Source organism: Budorcas taxicolor, chromosome 9, assembly GCF_023091745.1.
Source record: "Budorcas taxicolor isolate Tak-1 chromosome 9, Takin1.1, whole genome shotgun sequence".
Taxonomy (NCBI): Eukaryota; Metazoa; Chordata; class Mammalia; order Artiodactyla; family Bovidae; genus Budorcas; species Budorcas taxicolor.
The window spans coordinates 65593523-65613212 of NC_068918.1; the positions used below are offsets into that span (position 1 = coordinate 65593523).

The 19690-nt window shown below is 34.0% G+C and overlaps 1 protein-coding gene across 1 annotated transcript in view; it reads right to left on the reverse strand.

Annotated features, from left to right (window-relative positions):
- Positions 1-342: 342 nt before the first annotated feature.
- Positions 343-19690, reverse strand: part of BCLAF1 (BCL2 associated transcription factor 1) — a 29757-nt gene continuing 10409 nt past the window's right edge. Inside the window, exons 4-13 of the mRNA XM_052645497.1 lie at positions 18732-19637; positions 16878-17543; positions 16557-16726; positions 14156-14261; positions 13036-13120; positions 10445-10620; positions 9141-9321; positions 7919-8065; positions 1620-1832; positions 343-1466 (exon numbers count right to left, since the gene is read on the reverse strand). Coding sequence (XP_052501457.1) covers positions 1461-1466; positions 1620-1832; positions 7919-8065; positions 9141-9321; positions 10445-10620; positions 13036-13120; positions 14156-14261; positions 16557-16726; positions 16878-17543; positions 18732-19637 — 2656 coding nt within the window. The 3' untranslated portion in view covers positions 343-1460. The remainder of the gene's footprint in view (positions 1467-1619; positions 1833-7918; positions 8066-9140; positions 9322-10444; positions 10621-13035; positions 13121-14155; positions 14262-16556; positions 16727-16877; positions 17544-18731; positions 19638-19690) is intronic.

The window sequence follows — 19690 nt, forward strand, 5'->3', positions numbered from 1 at the left end:
CATCCCAAATCATCAGTGAGCATGAACGAGCCATACACTTAAAATGCTTGTTTACACTAACACAATAATCATTATCTTTTAATGCAAACAAATACAACTAATTCAGTTGCTGAATTAACAAAATGAAATTTGACTACTTTTACATTATGCTCACAGAGCAGACTTAGCACTCAAAATTTTACTATTTCCGATTTTCATTCCTTCTAAGAGATATCATCATAAACATAAAGGCAATTCACATTTGAAAGATTATCTTCCTGAAGAACAGAACCCTTGGGAAGAAAAAGAAAAACCCATTTTACAAACTGAAAGAGAAATAATGGAAAAAAAAAAAAAGGTAGATCAATGCTGTGACAAACTTCCTGTCAAATCTTTTTATTGGTGACATTTGGAAAACAAGTTTCTTAAAATACTACTAATGAGCAGTATATTCTGTTTGCCTATTATTCGTTATAGTTAAGACTATGAACTAGTGATTCAGCTGTCTAAAAGCTCAAATAAGTATGTGAGATATGACGTCAGGTACACATCTTTTTAACGTTATCAAGTTATTCTGCAGAATAATCCTCTTCCATACCAATATCAGAATTACAGGCTTTGTTCTGTTTTTCTTTTTTAAGCAAGACGTTCAGTGGGAATGGGGGTTTTGTTTGTATTATTACAAACCAGATTCCTCTCTCAAAGAACTGATATCTAAGACCATGACTCAAACGTTCAAATAAAACAGAGAACACTGAATTTTGAATGCAAATAGTAAAGACTCCTAAAAATGTTTTTTATAGCCCACTGCTTGCTTTCAGTTTAAGAAAAAATTTTTTTCATACTTTTCAATTTAACTTTTAACAGCTAGTACTTTTGAGCTATTGGCAAAGCTTTTTTCCATCTTAAACATTTGATGAGATGTTAAATTAGTTTAGTTTACCAAAATAACAACTTTTTCCATGGTACACTTCAAAAATTAGTCACCCTACAATGTAGTGTGTTTGAATTAAGGAGAATGTTAAACAGATGTATACAGTTAAAATAATTAGTGTGGTCTCTATAGACAATTCCTCTTCAGGGATTTTTATGTAGAGCTAACGTTTACTTCAGAATAAACATTAACACAAACAGGGAGGGAAGAGAATCAGAACTTTCACAGAGCTGTACTTGACCATATCTTATAGACAAAGCAGAATTACAATGCATGTAACAAAAACAGTAAAAGTATATATTTTTTTAAAAGTTGATAGTTACAAATATGGTACGTAACAATTTTCTACTTTATTTCAGTACAATTTTCAACATACAGTCTACTATTTTTCAAGATATTTGAAGATTCAAAACAAAATTTCTCTAGACTACTTGCAAACAGTAAAATTTAAGTAAAATGCTTACATTCTTATTTGAAAACAAAAATCATGTAAAAAAAAATGGTGGGTGCAAGTTCTGTTCTCTGTTGCAATCTTACTTCAGATTTCCTATTCCTAAAAAAAAAAAAGGAAATAAAGATTAGAAAAGATATGAAGAGTGGAAATAATTCAAAATAATCACTGTATCTAAAAATCAAATAACTAATTGGCCCAAGAAACTCACACAAAAGAACATATCAGAACCACTAACAAGTTGAAAATGTCTACCTTTTCTTCTTTGCGTCTGTCCTTCTTTTCTTCATTATTTTCCATGGTCTCTTCTTCATCTTCAACAATCCCGTCCCCTTGGTATTTGTCATGAGTCCACTTTGGACTGCTACCTGACTTTTTGAAGTTAAAGCGCCCTCTGCCACGTTGAAAAGTACCACGACCTCTTCCTCTTTTGGCCCAATAATCCACACCATCATCTCTGTCATCATGCTACAGAAAGGTTAAACAAAGAAAGAAATGTCTTTCTTGTAAGGAATATGATTACATCCCCAATCATATTATTGTATAAATCTTCTGAAAATTGGGTATATGAGGTGGGTACTGTTCTAAAATACACAAAATCAATAAAACTGAACTTTTCATCAAAAACATGTGTGCATCATCAAAGTAAATAATTACATGCTTAGTAACACAAGCATTTGAAAGCTGCCCGGACAGTTTTCTGAAGAATCTCAACTGCTAAATTACTGCCAATTATCAAAATTTTTTATTGTTCTGCTTTTCATTATTTCAATCTACTATGCATAAATGAGATAATGTAACTGATATTTTCCCCCCAAAATTACCTGTCACAAATACATAACAAAGTATAAAAATGTCATTACAACATTATAACATTTACTAAATAAAACAGGTGGTAAGAAGTATCTCTTACATATAGCTACAGACTTTTAAAAATCCTATTGAGATAAATCTAAATTAATGTGTATTACATATTAATCTTCTTGGCAAGGGCACAAGCCAAATCAGGATGGCATGATCCCTAGGGTAATACCTCAACTTATTTCTTGTTCACTAACCTAAAATTCTGCAGCTATTACATCTCAACTTAAATTTTTTATTAACTGCAGCCAAATAGATTGTTCCCCAAATTACAAATTATTCCACTAACCAAAACAATCTGAAAAAGTGAAAAGTACTTGACTTTGTGTATGAGTAGATGAGTATTACATCCCAAAGAACAAAACAAAAAATGAAAAGTTCTCCTTAACTGCTGCCCATCTCAAACAAACTTTTTAAGTTTGTACCCACAAAAAATGGGAATGATGCCCCTTCATGAGACAACAGGTATAATACAAACATAGCTGCATAACTTATGGAGTACTGATACTGACCAACTGTCCCAAAGTCACTAAACTTTTAAAAAAGAATACATAACTAAGCACCTTTTCAAAACCAAGAATGTGCCTTTGTGCATATTCACATAATATAGCTCACCCTCCTAACCTGCCTTAAAAAGTTCACACATGTAATTAACAGTGTGAAAGAGCCCTCACCAATTTATTTTCTAATAATCTAGCTTTATCAAACCAGTGAGATGACCAAAGAATGAACTTAGGAGCTATCAAAAATGCACCATTTCAGTACATCAAAGTTTAACTGTAAATCCAAAATAAACTATTTTAAAATAGTCTGCCACTCAAAATAATACATACATAGAATGATGTAATTTCAAGCTCCTTTCTGTTATCATCACAACTCTATAAGAGTTTATGCTTTCTGTTTGTGGTGTTTACACAGTATTCCATGAATTTGTAGGAAGAAGCAAATAGGTTTTCAAGCCAGAGGTATGGATTTAAATCTTAACAGAAACTGAGTGAACTTTACTTCCTCATTAATAAAACCAAAGATAGTCTTAAAGGAACACAAATGACTTGTAAAAAGTGCCCAGCCCAGTGCTTGACAGGCAGGCACTCAATCAAAGGTGGTGATAATAATGCTTACATGGTACTTATTTCTAAGGATGAGGCATTGGTCTCAGCATTTTCTATATACTTACTCATCTAATCCTCACAACAACTGTAAAATACTGTTACTAACTCCACTTTAGGAATAAAGAAATTGGGGGACAGAGAAACTGAGTAACTTGCCCAAAGCCACAGAGCCAGTCTTTTCCAATGCCCTTTATGCTCATTATCCTCAGAATAAGCTTCCCAGGAATCATGGTAACAATAAATGACTACTAAATTGAGGTAGCCAAGAGCTAAAACAGGAAAAGCAGTAACAAAGCTAGACACTAGAGTTAGACTAGCCATTACTTTTAAATATACAATCATCTTACACAATAATCTGAAACTAAACAACAGCTACATCATCACACTGTGTTTCTCAAAGGATATCCCAGCAGCTACTGAAGTGATATTTTAATGCTAAGCGTACTAGTTCTTTTTCTTCTTTGGACAAGTGGCATGCAGAATACCGGTTCCCCGATCAGGGATAGAACCCATGCCCTCTACAGTGGAGGCACGGAGTCTTAACAATGGACCACCACGAAGGCCCTAAAGCATACCGAGTCTTAATCCTCAAATTCTTACAAGATTTCAGTCTTACTGTACATTAACATTAACTACTTTACAGAAGATAAAGGGGATATGAGATATTTATAATATATAATCAAAAATATGTTAACGGAGGCCTTCCTTGGTGGCTCAATGGTAAAGAATCCACCTGCCAATGCAGGAGACACAGGTTTGATCCCCGATCCAGGATGATCCCAAGTGTCATGGCCAACTAAGCCCGTGCGTCACAACTAGTAAGGATGTACAGCAGAGCCCAGAAACCACATCTACTGAACTCACAGGCCCTAGAAACCATGGTCTCCAACAAGAGAAGCCACTGAAATGAAAAGTCTGAACATCACAACTAGAGAAAAAGCATGAGCAGCAGTGAAGACACAGAACAGTCAAAAATAAGTACAATTATTAAAGGAAAATTCCAGTTTAAAAAAAAATATGTTAACAAAGGAGGCCACAGTAGAACCAAAATCTTCTGAATCGTCTTCTCTTCTCTACAGAATGATCAAGTTTCAAAAGAGTTAATTTACTAAAGCTCCAATCCAAATCTCTGTTCCCATAAGGAATTTTCTCTTCCTCAGATGACATTAACATGGGGAACTTACCCATTTCAGTACTTTCCCATCTGGTCCAACTCTTTACAAATACTCTCAATCCCTCCAGAGAATCTCAGGTTCTAAAGACTATCTTTCCTGAAATATTTATTATTGAAAACATTATCTTATCTTTGTATAACTCAAAGTTTAGAGAAGGGAAATTTCAGATAAGAATGCAATAACTGTTACCAAGTACTGGAGGAAAAATGATACATGCTGTTAAGAACCTTGGAACCCTAAAGCATGGGTTCAAATCCTAACCCCACTCCTTCTGGCTGAGTACCTTTGGTCAAGCTGCTCAATCTCTGTACCTCTGTGTTTTTCATCTATATAAACTGAATAATGGTCCTACCTCAAAATGACTTTACAAGCATGAAAACAAACTGAGTGACTTTCACTTTCAGTTCAAAACACTAAGAATGGTGCCGAGCAAAATGCTCAGTAAATGTTATCCATTATTATTACTAAGCATTAAATGTTTCATTACTATGGACAGAATGTCCATGCTTATTAATTATTCTGAAAAAAACCTAGAGGAATCTATAGCTTTCAACTTCACTCATTCTGAATTTTTTAAAAATTTTGTATTTCTAGTCTCATCACTGAAAAATACCTTTAGACTATCCATAAATACACATGTAGAAACCAAAGCTGGCATTCCAATGGCTAATTAACAACCGAAACAATTAACTTGGGGAACTGATTTATATATAAGAAGAAATGTGACATTAGTTTCACTTCTAGTGAGCACTAGCCTGTGACAAATGCACATGATGTCTCATACAGAAACGAGGACTTTAAAATATAGTCCAGAACAGCAACATGTGGAACCCTAAGTAACATTCCTCTTGATTAGTGTAACTAAAGCCGGCTGCTGCTCCTGCTAAGTCGCTTCAGTCACGTCCGACTCTGTGCGACCCCGTAGATGGCAGCCCACCAGGCTCCCGTCCCTGGGATTCTCCAGGCAAGAACACTGGAGTGGGCTGCCATTGCCTTCTCCAATACATGAAAGTGAAAAGTGAATGTGAAGTCGCTCAGTCGTGTCCAACTCCTAGCGACCCCATGGACTGCAGCCCACCAGGCTTCTCCATCCATGGGATTTTCCAGGAAAGAGTACTGGAGTGGGGTGCCATCGCCTTCTCCAAACTAAAGCCTGATTATATGCTAATCAAAAATAATTATGTCCCAATTTAAGACAAAAACTATAATACTAGAAAGAATGTCATAGAAAAGTGAAAGTGTTAGTCACTCAGTTCTGTCTTTGCAATCCCATGGACTGTATCCCACCAGGCTTCTTCGTCCATGGGATTCTTCAGTGGGGAGTCATTCTTTAGTGGGTAGTCATTCCCTTCTCCAGGGAATCTTCCCAACCCAGGGATCAAACCTGGGTCTCATGCACTGCAGGCTGATTCTTTACCCTCTGAGCCACCAAATTAAATATTTGTAAAATGTTTGAAGTGTTAAACAATTATTTAACTTGTTCACCTCTCATTTCCTTAAGTTTTTGTGCTTTTATACTTGTTTTACCATCTGGCATTTTTATAAGCACTTGCTCCTCATTCACACCTTTGAAAAGTTGGCCTTTTAATCTCTTCTCTTCTGACTGGGTGATATTACTGTGGTTCTGTGACCGTATAATGGAACCTAGATTTTTTTTTCTCTCTAAATCTGTGTTAGCAACTACCTACTACACATTTCCACTTATTATATCTTGGGCACTTCCATACCAGAACTTAACCTTCACGTCAAATGAGCTGCTTTCCTCTGTATTCCCTGTGCTTGCAATATCCTTTCTTCTCACTTCCAACACCAAACTAGAGGGTCCCTGAATAAGCCTTCATAAATGTGGCTTTAACATTTTTCAAAACTAGTCCCTTAGACACTCAATTATTTCTCAGGTCTGTTTGTCATAGCCATGTTTTTCCAAACTCTGCTTAACATCCAAATTTACTCAAGTATTATTGTCTTCCACAATTTGGCCCCTGCTTCTTAATTTTCCCAAACTTATACCAATCATCTAGCCACTTGAGTACTGGAACTCTCTAGATTAGGATGTTTCACTCCTGCTTTTTTACAGCACACCTGCTCATCTTTTAAGCTTAAGATTCAATCCAAACTTGTCTCTCTTAATCAGTATCTCCTTTGCAATAATCCACTCTTCCTCAGGAGGACATCCACAGTATGTATTCAGGATGTTCTCTATTACCAGTCTCTTAAACCAAAAATTGAAATCCTACGTATCTTTCCATCCATAGCATAAACAGCAATGTATCAATTCATAAATTCCTATATTAAAAATGAAATATATCTTTTAAACTTTCTGTAACTGAATAAAACACCTTTCACTTTCCAGAGATTGTCAAGTCAAGCATAAATTTTTCCTCAAAGGAGCACAGATTGTGGAAACATTATGCATAATGCACTCTGTAAAAATTTAACTTTTCTAGACTCTTGGTCATTAAAGTACTCCAAAAAAGAGATAAATGGAAATTAATTTTTGAAACAACTACAATGCCCATTCTTCAACCAAAATATATATCTAGTTCAGAATACAGCTATATAGTCCACCTTGGCAGAAGGCTGGGACATTCAGCTTTATTCAAATATACTCATAAAAAGTCAAATGAAAGACACATTTCTAAAAACTCAGCACTATTTTCCTCCTTGGTTCAACAAAACAACTAGTCTTCAGAAATAATCTCTAAAACATGACTTCCCTGAAAAGCTATGACAAAAATGAATATTCTGTTAACAGTTTTGGTATTTCCTTAAGTTTCTATAATGGAAGATAAACCCTCTTCTTCCGTGCCAAAATGTAAAAAATTTCCATCATTACTTAGAGACTCTTTCAGGACCCACCTCCTCTAGCTTCATCCCTTACAAACTAATTCAGAGAGAAGAGCATCACAAGGAAGTGTCAAATTAATGTGTATCTAGCAATTTTTCCATAATGTAATTTTTCCTCTTCCTTTTACTCCAATAAAAGTTAACAACCTCCTGAAAACCTTAATTACATGCACTGTGGAAGAATTCTTCTCCTTGTCTTTCAATTAAACAAACAGCTGTGGTGATGAAAGGGAAATCTTAATGATTTACCTTCTTAACTTTACCGTCTTATAGACAGATATGAAACAGTTTAATGTTCTTCTCTGAATGTGACTATCAAATCAGGGAAATTTTTACTTTACACTGACCAGTCCATAGATAATATCAATAAGGTGTAAAAAGGACTACAGGGACCCACATGTTCAAAACTTCAAATCATCTGGGTAATGATTTATTTTAAAAGTTTCCTATATTATAGTAAAAACTTCTCATAGTAGTGGATGCCTGTACTCCAATGTATTCACCCAGTATGCTTTGAAAATTAATGCAAACCAAATAAACAGAGATTTCTAACACCCACCAAGAAGTACTTCTTGCTCTTTGGGGTATATTCTGGATCCCATTCCTCTTCCTTCGGTCTCTTTTGAAAAGTAGTATTTGAGTTGTTTGGACCAGTATTTGTCCCAGCAAAAACTCCTCTGGCTCTTCCTCTGCCTCTAATTCGAAACTGATTAACAAAGTTGTTTAGTAATGAAATCAAAAGGTATTAAGTTACATGCAAACTCTAATTTTACTGCAGTAACAAAAAACATTCCCTAATTTCTTCCCTAAATCTCAACTTCACAGCCACTGAGGATGGAAAGGGTGGCCATTTTATACTAGTAAGGACGGAAAAAATTCTGCCTATTGAAAGCTGAATAGGTTAAGAAGAAATGCACAGTCAACCTAAGTTGTCAGAACACTGCACTTTCTTTCATGACCTGAACTAAAATTTTTAAATAGTTTAAATTTTAAGAAGTTGTTTCTTTTCCCTTTTACTAGCCAAAAGAGTTGTCTAATTTCTTTGAATTACACAGAAGTCCTAAGTGTTAACTACACCTTTCACCATATGGGCAAAGCTCTTCTCTTTCCCAAATGATCTAATTAATAAACCCTACTAACAACTAACTGGATACTAGCTTAAGTTAGAAATCTGAACCTAGAAATTAAGGAGTCAAGAAGATGCACTACTATGAAATCATTAAATTTACAATTGTAAGAATTTATGGAAACATGGGAATAATAATATATATACTAGGTAGGATAAAAAGTCTTGTAATTTCTATGACTGACACACATATAAAAAAGAATTTGAATAGGCAAAAATGAAAATAGTTGTTAATACAAACATGGATTTGTTTCAAAACATGTTCTTATTAATAAAAAAGTGATTAAAGAAATGGATTTAAATTATTAACTTTCCTTGACTCTTGGGTCTCTAAGCACTATGTACAGTTATTGAATCCACAGTTAATAAGTTATACAGATGCTTCTAAATCTCAATGGAATCTAAATGGAATATTTTCAAAATCAGGCAAAAACATGGATTTTTTACTTTCTATACAAAGGAGGTTATCATCCCAGCTCCAGCTCCTCCTCACTCTCCCAAATGGCATTTCTTAATAAAGATATATCAAATACCATTTTAAAGACTACAGGAGTAATGACTCATACAACAATGACTAACTCATCATATGTCTTACTTTCCTTATGTACAGTGCGCTAAAGTTCTATCAAAGACAGAAAATAATTTTATTACTTACAAAGGTTCCTCGTGGTCGGCTAACTCCTGCAAAGCCTGAGTATTCTTTCAGCTCATGGTGAGTTTTAAATTCTTCTTCTCTTTCCTTCTTACTCTCCTTTTCTTCTCGAGAACTAGGAGAAGAAGGTGATGCTGAAGAGGATGAAGATCGAGAATGATCTTGCTCTCTACTTTTATGTTTACTGAAAAATAAAATAAACAAGAAAAATGTGCTATTTAAAAAAAAGATTATGAAAGACCCTGCTGTATCTTACAATAAGAGGGATATTTTTCAAGTCAAAGAAACTATCCCCTATTAAAATTAGCATGAAACTAAAATGATTGGGTGTTCAACTTTGACATAGTCTGTTTCCATTCTCCTCCAATATTTGTTTTATATCACTACTGGAAAACATGCTATGACCTGCCAGTTAGAAACTAGCAGTCTGGAAACTTCAAGAATATAAAGTTCAGTTCAACATTTTTAACATTTTTTTTTTTTTAAGGAAAGGAAGGGAAGAGTAGGAAAAAGTATGAATGTCCTTAAGGCCATGTTTCAAAATCACTGCAGTTTGTACAACCCTAGGTGAAAACAGTTGATACAGATTGGGCCATAACTCCGTTATTGAAATAAAAGGCATAAGACATTATAAATACCAGTAAATTAAAATTAATTATAAATTTAAAAACACGAGTAAAATTACCACCATTCACCTAATGAACAGCAAGAAAAACAATTATCTATGATACTTAGTATTCCTAATATTTACTTGACTCTATCATGATCAATACATGATTCTACTGCAATACCCGCAAAGGTCATACCTGCAATAACTCTTACCACTTCTAACAGTATCCATGGAAACATTACTTTGAAAGCCTAATACACATTGCTATTTCAAAAAAACTAGTCCTTCCTCCCCCCCAGCTCTCCCATGTTAAACCACTAGACATCAGTTTAAAATTCTTGTACTCTGGGTGTTATGAGTTGAAAAAGTGCGGAATCAAGCATAACGAACCAAAGTTCTTACACAAACTGTTTCTAGAAATGCACTGCATTGAAGTCCAACCTCCTGATGTAGCCTGGATAATAGGACACATTAATTTGTCATTTTTTTTTCAGTGTTAGCTTGCTATTCCAAAGTTTTTGTCCTCATCCACCATAAGCCGTGTAAAAGACAAATACATTTTTGCTGTAAAACAAATAATTTTAATTGTTTAAATTTAAACATTCGATTACACAGTCAAAATTGAAAGCAATTAAGCTGACAATTATTAAAGGCTAATTAGAAGCTAAAACCTAACTCCGACAGTTTCAACAATTACCTGTCATCTTTGTAAGATTTGTATTCCTTGTAATCTTTTGGAGTTTTTTCCTGCTTTCTTGATCCACTGGATTCCCTGGAGCCCTTGGAATCCCCCCGTTCTTTACTTCTTTCTTTTCTCCGACGGTCTATGTCATGCCGAAGATCAGCAGAATCACATCTTAATTTTTTATCTCCCTAGAAAAGACAGATGTAAAAATGCAGATTTCAGGGAAACTATAGGGGAAAAAAAAGAAATATATATATAAAATACCAATTTTTTTTTTGGCCAGTTTCTAAGCTGGCATTTTTAGTAGCAGAAAAGAATGAATATAACATACTACTTCCATACTTAAGTTTTTGTTTAAAAACGTACTTGCTGTTTTCACTAAACACTTGTGAACACAAGTACAACAGGACTGGAGAAGTAATTAAAAGCTAATTGTCTTCAAAATGTCATAGGTTTCTGTTCAAAGCAATCCATAATAAACTTTCATACAGTAAAATGATATAATTATTTTTCCACTCGGTACATCCTCATTAATTATCCCTCATCTTTTGAAACAGCTTTTTATATACTTTAACAATGATAGAGATTATACTCAGTTGTGGGTATAGCCATCTGACAGTAAAGTTAAGGGATCCTAAAGTAAATGGTTCTCATTATTTAAGCCTCATTATCATCAAGTTCTTCCCAAATTAGTTGACCAACCCGATAAAAATCACTTTACAAGTTAAATATTCTGTATTTTCCATAACATGCAAACATAATATGATTAATGAAACCAACTGAGGTTGAACAAGGGTAGAAACAAAGCCAGAAAGAGTCATTCCCAATCCTGTACTCAGTATCTGGGCCATATACTGCCCTTTCTCAATTCAGGTATTGCAACGGACATTAGTTTAACTGGGTCACAATTCACCTCCTTCTTGTTCCATTGCTTTTTCAAATACTATATAATTTAGGAAGATGGAAAGAGGCATCTAGGAATGAAGAAAAATTATACATCAGTAAGATGCTAAGCAATGTGGACATCCTTGCTAGTATTCAACAATAAGAAGTACTTACTCTGGGAAGTCTAGCTACAATGTTCATAAACATTCCTAAAACTGGAAGTATATGTCCAAATGGTATCAGCTACTCACCTATTTGCTCCCATAGTCATGAGAAAATCTAATCAAGAGCAAAACCTTTCCTATTCACCTAGTAATATGCTACTGGCAAGCCCTTGGGTAACAGTATAGGTGGAAGTACTTTGTAAACACCAAACTACATATGTAAACTACACACTACTACATGTATGTTAATTGTTCATTCAGATAGGAAGATAAAGGATAAAAAGCAATGTCTTTTCCTCTTATCCTTCCATTAGTTATCACTATTTTCTCTCCTCTAGATCAAATCCTGGTCTGAATAATGAAGAGAGAAGAAAGACACTCACTCTGTCAGAGTACAAGAATAGACTAAATTGTGGGCAAAACAAAATTAATCAACACTGAACCCAAGATATTGAAAATAAAAGCCAAAATTAGCATTCACTTCTCAGAATCTGCTTTACCAAAACCAATTTCCCCCACGCAAAGATACCACTTTCTAAGCTCTAAATTTCTTATTTAATAAATTAATAGCATGCCTAATTAAAAAGCTTATAAATGAAAGCCTTAGTAACAACTTCTAGTAATAAAGTGCCAATTTATCGTAACAGCCCAGTTATTCAACTCTGCAAAACAGATGTATTCTCATTTTTCTTATCAGGAAACCGACATCCAAAAAGCTAATCACATTCCTATTATCAAGACAGTACTCAGTAATGGCCACGACTGGAACCAAGTAATACCGTTACAAGTCCCTAATCTTCTCATTACAACAGACAGCTGCTCCCTTTTAACCTTGCTCCACATTTCAACTAGAATGTTATGGCCTGTCACATAGACTAATCTACCTAGGAAATATCAAATTATCAATTAAACAGTCCCCTTAATGACTGAATTCCATTCTTAAAAGTCCCCCGACCCCAATGCCAGTCATTCAGACTCCTTTCTCAAGTTTAAAGGCATTCTTCCCCCAAATCTACAATATTCCAATAGTAACACAGTTTTTATTCCAAGTGTTCATTTGTAAACCAGTTCTTAGAATGCTCATTTCTTAGTCCAGATCAAAAATACCCAGTAGCATGGCAATTACTTCTTGTTCTCTCTTTGAAGAACCTAAAGATATTAATTTAGGCACCCATAAATCAAGGAATATTTATTCTGGATTACCCATTTCACCTCTAACAAAAACCTTTACATAATGTGTATCTTTCCTATTATAATTTTTCTGTCTACTCACTGATTCTTTGCCTTTTTCTTAGAAATACTTTTTTGCTTTCATTAGCATTTAAATTAATTATTCTTGGTTTAACATATAGTAAAAGGTGAGCTTAATTTTTTTCTAGGAACACCACATACACGCTACTACAGATATAGATATATATATATAAATATGTATATTTACAAGTTATAAATCAATGATGTCTATAAACATTTTGCCTAGACAAACTGCTTATTAGAACAGTATCATTAACTAACCAGAAGTTAACATGGAAAAGAAAAAGTGCATTCAAAACGTACCTTTTGATTTTCTTCTTTAAAAACTCTCTCTTCCCCTGCTAAACGGGTATGCTTCCTCAGGGCACTTGGAGAGATGTCAATTCTCCTTAATGTAAAATAAAGTCTATTTGTAGTCACATTCATTTTATGATTCCACAAATTCCTAAAATCTGTCCATTTTTGGAAAGGGAATACCAGACAGTTGTTTCTCTCCCAGGTGACTAAATTTAGTATAGCAAGATTATTAATCTAATTCCTGATAATTAAGAAATAAAAACTGTACTTATTAAAAATAAGTTAATATGCCTCCAATTATTTATGTACAAATGAAGCCTGATCGTTTAAGATATCAAGCTTACTTTAATAATCAAAAAAGAAAAAACTTTTTTGATTAAAATTATTATTTAAGTATCAGCATATAATTATATCAGTATCAACGAATACACAAATAGGATTATTTGTTCTTAAGTTATCTCCCATATTTTTACATATTCAGTATCTTTAGTTTTATTCTGTGCCTCTCCTTGCGTTCTTAAGCTACTGTCAGTTGAATCTTCTCAGTGCCTCTTTCAGCAGTGACCACCAAAACCATACCCACTATGTATTAAGCACTGAATTAGATACTTTACAATTAATACTGTCAACATTATCCTGCAAAACAGGACATTTTATTTGTTATTCTTATTTGTAGATGGAAAAAAAAAACATTCAGAGATTAAATAACTTTTTTATCACAATGCAATTAAGTGAGAGCAAGGAACTGAAAATAACTATCTAACTTCAAATTCACGATCTTTCCACAAGGAACAATTCTATCTCACCGAGCATTTTTATTTTACAAACTTACTTGAAGTGAATAAAATTCAAGGGTTACTTACTCTAGGCATCCAACCCCCTCCCAAAAGAAAAATTGCTAACTATTTAATTCCATACTGGGAAGTGATAAGAGTGAGTATTTTAAGTTCTAACAATGAGTTTTAACCAAATAAACTGAAAATTAAAAAGAAATGGTAAATTACAAATTTTCATTTGAGTCATGATACCCATATAGTTTCATGTATCTTATTTATAGCTTCAACATGAACTTATTTAACAGTGTCTTCCTATCAAAACAACATTTTTACATGCCCAGTATACATACCTGTGTATCTCAGGGCTCTTTTGCCTGGCACTATGTTCTTCAGTGGCTTTCTGATACGAAGTGAACCTCTCGTTTAGGGTCATTGAAGATGATTTGAAGTATTGCTCTGTTGATTTAGGAGAAACACTGCCCAATTAGTTACCTTTACCTTAAGAGGAATTTTCAATTGTGACAGAAGGGCATGTAGCAGGTGAATAGAAAATAAAAATACTCAAGAAACCTAGTAGAAGAGAATCAAGTGTTACAAAGAACTCCTACCCTGTCCCATGTAACTTCTTGTACCTTAACAGGTAACTGATGCAAAGTTCCTCACAGGTCTCTGTCCATATTACATATAATCCAAGAACAATAAATATACTAAATCAAGAGTCTCTCTCTAATTCCATTTCAGTAACGCACTACACTTCCTCAAATTAAACAAAAAGCAACAATAATACGTCAATGTCCTTAAGCCTTGCCAATATGAACCAATGAAGTTAACTTCAAGTAATCATTTGCAGAAAACAAAAATACTAAAATAACTTGCAAAGCTTGTTTTAATAAACTAATAAAATTATTTTGGCAAGAACTATGTTGTTAACAAAAACCGGATTTAAGAAAAAACTGAATACTGGCACTTCAATTGGAAAAATATTTTTTACATCAATTAACACTAATTACTCCAAAAATCTGGCATCTTGGCAAACCTGACAGTACATTTGATATTACTGTCTTGTCTTTTAACAATTTAAAAATTAGTAATATCAACACCAATTCTTTTTTAAACCATTTCAAGATATGCTGTTGATGTAATATAGAAAGACGTATAAAGTCATGAAATGTTACATTACGAAGCAAGCTATCTGCTTAACAGGTCAACATACATCTGTGTCAACTTACCGCCCAATATCCAGCACATGTCTCATAACCAATCATTAAAACTTGAAATGGCCACTACCAGGGTAGTGCCTCAATCATAATTCCATGAAACCCAGGAATTTGAGCTAGCAACTCAGTTTTTATGCCATTTTTGCCAGGAAGACAGAAGATTCAACTTTGCCTGTATCTTTCAACAGCTATTTTACTTTGAAACATGGATTTGCCATTTCAAAACATATTCCAGGACCTAGTTACAATGAAAAAGAAAACATCACTGGGCATTTTCAGCTCTATACGAAGTAAGAGCTGTTCAGATCGGTTGCACAATACCAATAATGAAACATAACTACAGTTCTTTTCTTCAAAAAAAAAAAGGAAAAAGGAAAAATTTATCAAAACCTGATCTCAAAATTCAGCAATAAATTGTAAAATGTAGAGACAGGTAATAAAAAAATGAAAAAAGAAAAAATGTTACTGTTTCATATTCTATGCACCACAGTAATATGGTCATAAATTGGTTCATAAACCTAGTTATAGCCAAACAGCAAAACTCTTTTGTTACTACGTTTAAATAATTACAGTAAAAAAGAAATTTATTAACTCTTCATTATTTTGAAATATTAAGTGCATTAAGAATTCCTGAGTGATAAGTTTCACCTATGAGTTGTTCTCAGGTCCAAAGACAAACTTTTCAAAAATGGCTTTTCAGAGCAACAGCCACGGAGATTCCTGGGTAAGAAACCTACTTCAAGGTAAACTCCCTTTCAAACACAAAAAGTCGCAAGCTAAAATCTTTGAAAATTATTAGTAACTCTAGAACTAAAATTAGACACTGGTGAAAAGAGAACATCACTACTTCAGTTGAAAAGAACACCCTTCATCATCCCCAGGACCTCAAGAAATATCATCATTTTTATCCTTAGTCATTCACTACTCAGTATCACTACTTACCTAACATACTTTTAAATTTCTTGAACTTTTTCCCCTTTTAAAAATCCTAATAAAGTTTTCTGATTTATCATATAAAAAAGTAAAATACTATAACAAATTAAGTAATACAAAATTAACAGAGAAATACTGTTTTCCCCTCCCCACTGGTTTCAAGTTTCTTTAAAGGTTAAAAAGAAATTCTTCATAATAGTAACAACATTGCACCACTCTGTTAGAAATCTATACCAAGAGTATATTAATACAAGTCTTATGAATGCAATCAAAGATAATCTGCAAGCACTCTGAACTTCAAAGACAGTATTACGGCACATTTCAAAAAGACTTTCAGCACTGTATAAATCTGTATCATTTTTTATCATGATACAGATTTTCAGGGTATGTTTTAATTTTACTTACATTTCACTTATTAAATATTAAAAATCACTTTATTAAATAGGTGTGTTAATGTTAACAAGACTAGTATCTCATTTATGAAGTGCTATTTATACAAAATTTTAATAGTCTACATAGAGCCCTAGGGTACATTATTATTATGCATAGCTGTTAATTTTTTTACTTGCAAGAAAAATATAATTCACAATACTAAACATACCTTTAACATGATGAACCAAGGACACAATGTGTTGAATAAATGACTCAGATGTGCTTTTGCTGGCCTGTGGCAACTTAATGTGGTCAAAGATGGATCGGAATTCTTGCTCCTTCTTGACAGAATGGACAAGTGTACTAGCAAGCAGTCTGTCTTTAGTCAAGGAAGCAGGTCTGGAGCATATCGGTAACAGACAGACACATACAAACAAAATATACCATTGGTTTGAATATGAAAATGGAAGTATGGTCAGAAAATAAGATAATTAACTGGATTATTAACTAACCACCCACAGATTACTTATTGGGGAGCAATGTGGATTACCTGTTAGAATCATCAAGAGGAACAGGTGCCATTTTGAGTTTGACTTCAGGACGATGAGAATCACTGGCTATCATTTTGATCCTAAGTGGGCTCTCTTCTCTGAAGGTAGACTTTTCTCGAGCATCCAGATTCTTGTGTAGAGGGGGACTGTAATCAAAGAGGTCTTTGAGCTTTTCAGACTTTACCTGCTCAGGTGACTGAGTTTCTTTCTTTACTGTTATTCTCTCAGAATTTTTGTCGTCTTCCTTGTGCTTATCTTTTGCAGTGCTAGGCCTTTCCACTACATATCCAGTCTCTTTAAGTTTGTAATTTTTTTCTTCTCTAAATCCATCACTTTCTCTATTGCCTTTCAATGAAACTTTGGACTTGTACTTGGGTCCTTCCTCCTCAGTATTCCGATGAGACGTAGTAGCAAAATTTTTACCCTGATCTGCAAGAACTGACTTCCTGAACTGTCTATAATCCTCTGTCTCCTCTGTGTCATCCCCTTCTGAATCATTAAACTTTTGTTTTCCAGATTCTTTATCACTGAAGTAATCTAGAACTTCCTGATCTTCCCATTCTCCCTCTGCCCTCCCTTTCTCTGATCCTTTCTCCTTTGGAGCCTCTTTATCCCTGGTATTACCCCTATCAAGCAGGAATACTCTAGACTCTTCATCTGTGAACCTGTGAATAAGCAAAGAAGAGGATGGTAACTCTGGATTGCATTCATTCTGGACCACTTACATACTTAACTGTGCTTCCCAATATCACAGGGCCAGTAATAAGAGGAAAATCTCCTACTGAAAATTGCTTTTTTCAGATTCCACTTATAGAAAGCCTTAAAAGCATCCATAAGGCTTATGTGCTGAGGTTTTAAATAAATGCACACATTAAGACTTCTGAAGTTAAAAAAAAGTAAAGCCATTCTCAAAAACTTCTTCTATTTCCTCACAGTTCACAATTCTGCACTAACAAATCCAAATTTTCACATAGCTTAAGTTTTATTTTTGAGACTAAGAACCACTAAAAACGTATCTGTAATACACTTATCTATTTGATACTTAAAATATACTTACCTATTTAATATATTTATCTATTTGAATTCTACTTATGATTATACTCAAAATTTCACTCTTTAACATATCTACTAATATAAATAAGAGTTCAAAAAAGTGGACTTCAGTATAGTTAATATTAGATGTTACTATTCTATCTAAATCACAAAATAATTCATGTATATACTTCTCAGTAGAAAATGATTTCTGGCAATATTAAGTAGAAACTATGTATCAATTCAATAAAAAATTAATTTTAGGTGGGGAAGCACTAAAAAAATAAATAGCAAGCTCACTGTATTTCCTTACTTAAAACCAACCATATTACCTTAGCAATCCATTTTCATTAAGGAACCTTTAGCAATGCTTAAAATTAGCATTTAGACCAAGCATCTCTCTGAAATGTTACTAGAGTCAATAAGAAATACCATTTATTATCTTTTCTACAGTCAGGAGGATTTACTAAAAATTGGCAGCTGGACTATTTATACACAAGAATATATAACTGCATTATTTTATGTAGGTCACATTATAATGATGAAGACGACAAAATAACCTTTCAATGCTTTAACACTTTCAACTTCTCATTTACATTCTTAATTCTGGACTTAAAAAAATGGATGAAATGAAAAAGAAGAGTATGAATTATCTTCATAAACATTAAAACACTTTATAATCAACTCAAATTATTTTATAAAGAGAAAGAAGTCACAATTAAAAATACTTAAATACACATCACAGTGCCATTTCAAAACATAAATCCAAACAGAATTCAGAGAAATATTACTATTATGATCTAAATTCTCTTAACTCTTACCTTTTTAAGAATTTTCCTGTCTTTGCAGTTTCCTGATCTCCACCATCAGGATAAAATGAGGAACGTCCCCTAGCCTCATCTCTTGGAGCATTCTGTGGTGTGATTGTCTTTGCAGGGCTTCTTCGTGAAGGGATGTGATGAATTGGACTATTCTGAGAAGGGCTGTATCTACTTGATCCATTTCCAACAGAACCAGACCCAGATCTTTCAGGACTATGCTGAATGGAATGTGAATGCTGAGAGGGTGTGTTTTTTGCAGAGTGTACTGTACTGAGCATGGGGGCATCAGAGCAAGATGAACTCTGACTAGGTGGTGTAGCAATTGGTGAAGGACTATGGGGCGATCTGGGGCTATTATCATAAGCTGAAAGGCCAGGCCAAATATCACCAGATGTGGCCGATGATTTATTAAATTCATCAATAGATTCAGACGGGTCGTGTTCAAATGCATCTTTCGGTTCCTCCTGTGATTTATTTTTCAAAGGACTCTCTTCTTGAGGTTCCCCTTCAGCTTTTTTGGTTTGTTTTTCCTGAGACCCTCGTCTTTTAGAGACAGGAGACTTGCTATAAGGGGACGAAGAACGAGAAGATGATGATCTTGGAGACCTAGAGGATCTATATGATCGGCGAGATCTGCTTCGGGATCTTTGAGAAGAAACAGATCTTCTTTTTGGACTCCTGGAACGTGAACGACCTCGTCGAGGACTCCTAGAATGTCTTCTATTCCAAACAGGTCTATATCCACCTCGATGATATCTACCTCCTCCTCCTTGATAATACCCTCTACCCCTTCCTCTGTACCCATAAGGTCGTCTCATTCCTCTATTATTTCTGTAATCTCGACGATAATCTCTAGAATAAATTCGATCTCTACTACGAGATCTTGAATACGTCCTGGAACGAGACCTAGAACTAAAAATGAAATAAATATCAATGAAAGAAAAATAAACTATTCCATT